Raw genomic sequence first — 4,146 nt, forward strand, 5'->3', positions numbered from 1 at the left:
AGCAAAAACCTATTCTTATCTTCAAGGCATTCTTATTTTTATCATTATGTATTTGAGGAGTTTAAGCTATTACATCAATACTTGTGATCATATCAAAAAATGCATTTTCTTATACAATTTCAATTCAATTTCAAGGTTGATTAAAAAATAGGGGTTTGACTTTGTTAAACCCCTTTAAACAACCTTTTATATCTTTTTTTTTGTGCATAGGAACATGTAAATAGCTACAATTTTAGATCTTGTTGGTACTTGTAAAATCATAGGTTCTAGTAAAGTTCTATCAAAAATTGTAAGTCACCATTGGTGGCTCATCCCTAGAAAGTTGACTTATACGCAAAAAAATTACTTTCCCTTCCATTTTTAGTCACATTCTAGGATTACAAAGTCACAAGTCCCTATTTTTCAAATCTACATGTACAACTCAGTCTAACACTCTAACAAATAGAAATTTGGGTCTAAAAGTTCACTTTTCCTATTCCATATATAGGTGCATTCAAATTCTTCCCCCATCTTCTTCCACATTAAATTTATCAATTATATTAAATCATATGTAATAGGTTAGTGGATTAAGAATGGGGTTGTAGGATGTGTACTTAATCCTTCAACATTATATATAATATTCCCTATGTAAACTATGCAACCCATCATCTCTGACTCCAAACTTATAAATTACAGAGAAGTGAGGATCCACAAAAGAAAACTTATTTTTGTGCAAGGAAAATACATAATAGATAGAATGATAAATTTCATAATAATTTCTAGATTTAGAAATTTAAAATTTCTTTAAAAAATGTATGACCTATAGATTGGGTTTATATAGGCTTTATTTGCAAAAAGAAATTGTCTTGGACTTAACTTTTGGCCAAGGTAGAAATTTATACTTAAGATTTATCATAATGACCATCTAGATGCATTTGTGAGGCCATATCTTGTTATAGACACACCCACATGCTCCTAGTACCTCATATTTGAATCACAACCCTCCAATATTTGAAGGTAAAAAATATCCAATGGTTATGCAATGAACACTCTTATGACCTTGATAGTGTGAAAAGTTTGCCTAAGGAAATGAATCAAAAGGCCAAGATTTAGAAGCTTAATAGTATATGATCTTTAATTGACCTATTGTCATGCCCAAAATATGAGGGCAAAAACACATGAATTCTTTTTTTTAAGTTCAAATAATTAAGTTCACTAAGATAAGTTTAAAATCAATGGGTAAGAATAGATTGTCAAATTTAAAACTTTCATTGTTTAATCGATTAATTAATTTAAACAAATCCAAATTCAATTTATGAAAGTTTTAACATATTGATGTTCTTGTTTACTTAAAAAATAAAAATAAAGATTAATACCTTTAAATCATTCGGATAACAATTTATAATTCGGGATCTAATTATTTTGAAGCATTTAAAAAAAAAAAACTTGCTAAATACTATGACATCACATACATAATTTAATTTTGTCTAAACTCTAGTCTAATAACAATTTCATTTAAAACTATAATCTCTAGAAATAAAATATATTTTTTTATAATAACAATATAACTTAAATTAAATACAACTTAGATAATAAAATAATTCATGGAACATTATCTACTAATCTAACAATACTTTAATAAAAATAAAATAATATTAACTATAATTTTAAAGCAATTCTATTTGTTAACATTTAAACAAAATCTACAATTTAACTTAAAACTGAACAATTACTTAATATTTTTTTTAAAAATAAATTAAATTAAATTAATTACACACTAATCTTAATTAATAAACAAAATAATATTAACATCATTCTTCTTAATGATGATGTTGCTTCTGGATTCGATTGTGTAAGTTTTTTTGTCATCAACGTTTCGGATCACACTCTGTGATCCATCATCAAGATGAGAGAAGGAAGTTAAAAAGTATGCAGACTAGCCAAGCCCAGCAGAATAAAAAGAAAGAAGAGAGGGGGAGGAGCACACAACACGAGGCAGAGAAAGAAAGAAATGAAGAGAAAGAAATTTTTTTAAAAAGTGGGGGGACAAGAGAAGAAAAAACAACAAGATAGAAGAAACAAAAGAAAGAGGGAAGAGTAGAGAAATGACTCTTTAATTTATGAATCTATAGCAATAATTTTTAAGAGAGAATTAAAAGATTAAAAATATTAAAAATAAACATAAATAATTGAAAAATAAATTAAATCAATCTAAAAATAAAAATAAAAATAAAAGAACCAAATGTATAAATATATATAATTATAAAGGAGAGATCGCAAACGAACCCGAGACCAACTCGAAACACGAGACAAAGTAAATGAAAGCAAAAAATAAGAACATAAAAACCATAAAAATACAAAATATTAAAAATAATGAATAAATTAATAAAATTAAAAAATTAGAAAAATAATAAAATTAGAAGACCAACAACATAAAGAGAAGCAAGCCGCACGCGAAAAGAAACAACCAAGAGACAGAAAAGAAGAGGACAGAAAGGAAGTAGAAAAAACAAAGAAAAAACAAGACAAAGAAGAGCCAACGTACAAGGACACCAAACCACAGACAGGGGAGGGGGCTATCCATTCTGTTGCCGGCAATCGAGCGAGCGAAGAAAAGGTTGCCACGAGGGGTTCAAGGACCACCCATCATCTCTATTAAGGTTGAGGGGGTGGTGGCTAATTTCAATGGCTTCTTTGAGCTTTCTCTTGAAATAATTGCTCTCTTTGCAAAGGATTTGCGCTTGCTCCAAACAAATGTGATGTTTGGTGGTGACAGAGTGCTCTGCTAAGGCCGATTTTTGGACCCTATCATGCAAGATGTCTGCCCCGTGCTCACGTATCCTGGTCCGAAAAGAACGACCAGTTTCTCCAATGTAGGGGGTGCCACATGAGCACACAATCTTGTAGACTCCTGAGTCAAGAAATGAGTCTTTGGAGTCCTTGAGCTGCGGGACAAGATTACTTAACTTTGAAAGGGGTTTAAAAGCAACTCGGAGGCCCCTTTTTGTTAAGATTTTGGCAATCTTTTGGGAGATGCCATCCACAAAAGGAATGGAAACATGCAGAGGGGGGAGGTTCGCGGACAGGGAAGGCCTAGAGCAAGAAAGGAAGAAGGATTTGGCCTGGCGAAGAGCCCTAGAAATTTGCTTGCACGGATATCCATTCAAGGAGAAGACCTGACGAAGATGAGATAACTCACTATCTAAGTGTTCTTCATCACATATTCTGAAGGCTCTCAAGGCAAGGGTTCTAAGGATGCTGGCTTTATGGCTGGGGTGGTGGTGGGAAGAGGAGTGGAGATATAAGTCAGTGTGGGTGGATTTACGATAAACCTGCCTACCAAAGGTGCCATCCCGCTTCCTGATGAGAAGAACATCAAGAAAGGATAAGCGGTTGTCTGACTCTAGCTCCATGGTAAACGATATGCCAGGGACCAAGTTGTTGATGTGCTTGTGAAACTCCTCAAGTTTTTCAAGCCCATGTGGCCAACACACATTGGTGTCATCTACATATCGTTTCCACCATCTAGGTTTCAGGGGAAAGGAGTGGATGGCAGTCTCCTCAAAATGTTCCATGAAGAGGTTCGCAATGATCGGAGAGAGAGGGGAACCCATGGCAACCCCTTCCACTTGCTCATAGATAACATTTTGGAAGGAGAAAAATGTGGATCTTAGACAGAATTCAACCAAGTCTGCCATCTCATCACCAATCTTGTTCTTTACAATAAGAACAGACTCCTGAATAGGGACTTTGGTGAAGAGGGAGACCACATCAAAGCTTACCATGATGTCATCCTGTTCAGCCTTGCAGCCCCTAACAAATTGGACGAAATGCGAAGAATCCTTGATGAAAGAGTTGGAATTCCCAATCAAGGGGGAAATTAACTTGGCAAGGTGGGAGGCAAGGAGAAAAGTAGGTGACCCAATAGTGTCCACAATGGGTCTCAAAGGTATGCCTCTCCTTTGTATAACTAATACTAATTAATTCTCAAGCTAAATTAAATTCAACTAACATTAATTTAAACTAATATTAACTTATAACTTTTTATAAATTTCAAAAAACTTTTTTAAATAAATAAATAAAAACAACTAAACTAAATTGAAATTTTAAAAAAAACTAATCTACAAAATATAAACAAAATAAAACAACCAAACCTAAACTAAATTT

General features: G+C 32.9%; 1 protein-coding gene across 1 annotated transcript; it reads right to left on the minus strand.

Moving 5' to 3' along the window:
• Positions 1-2,555: 2,555 nt before the first annotated feature.
• LOC149572883 (uncharacterized) lies at positions 2,556-3,764 on the minus strand. The gene has a single exon (XM_089815895.1). The coding sequence runs from the start codon at positions 3,762-3,764 to the stop codon at positions 2,556-2,558; it is 1,209 nt and encodes a 402-aa protein (XP_089672021.1).
• Between the last annotated feature and the right edge of the window lie 382 nt (positions 3,765-4,146).

Source organism: Cupressus sempervirens, chromosome 2 (genome assembly GCF_028749045.1).
Source record: "Cupressus sempervirens isolate cs-2001-9-10 chromosome 2, ASM2874904v1, whole genome shotgun sequence".
NCBI classification, from domain to species: Eukaryota; Viridiplantae; Streptophyta; class Pinopsida; order Cupressales; family Cupressaceae; genus Cupressus; species Cupressus sempervirens.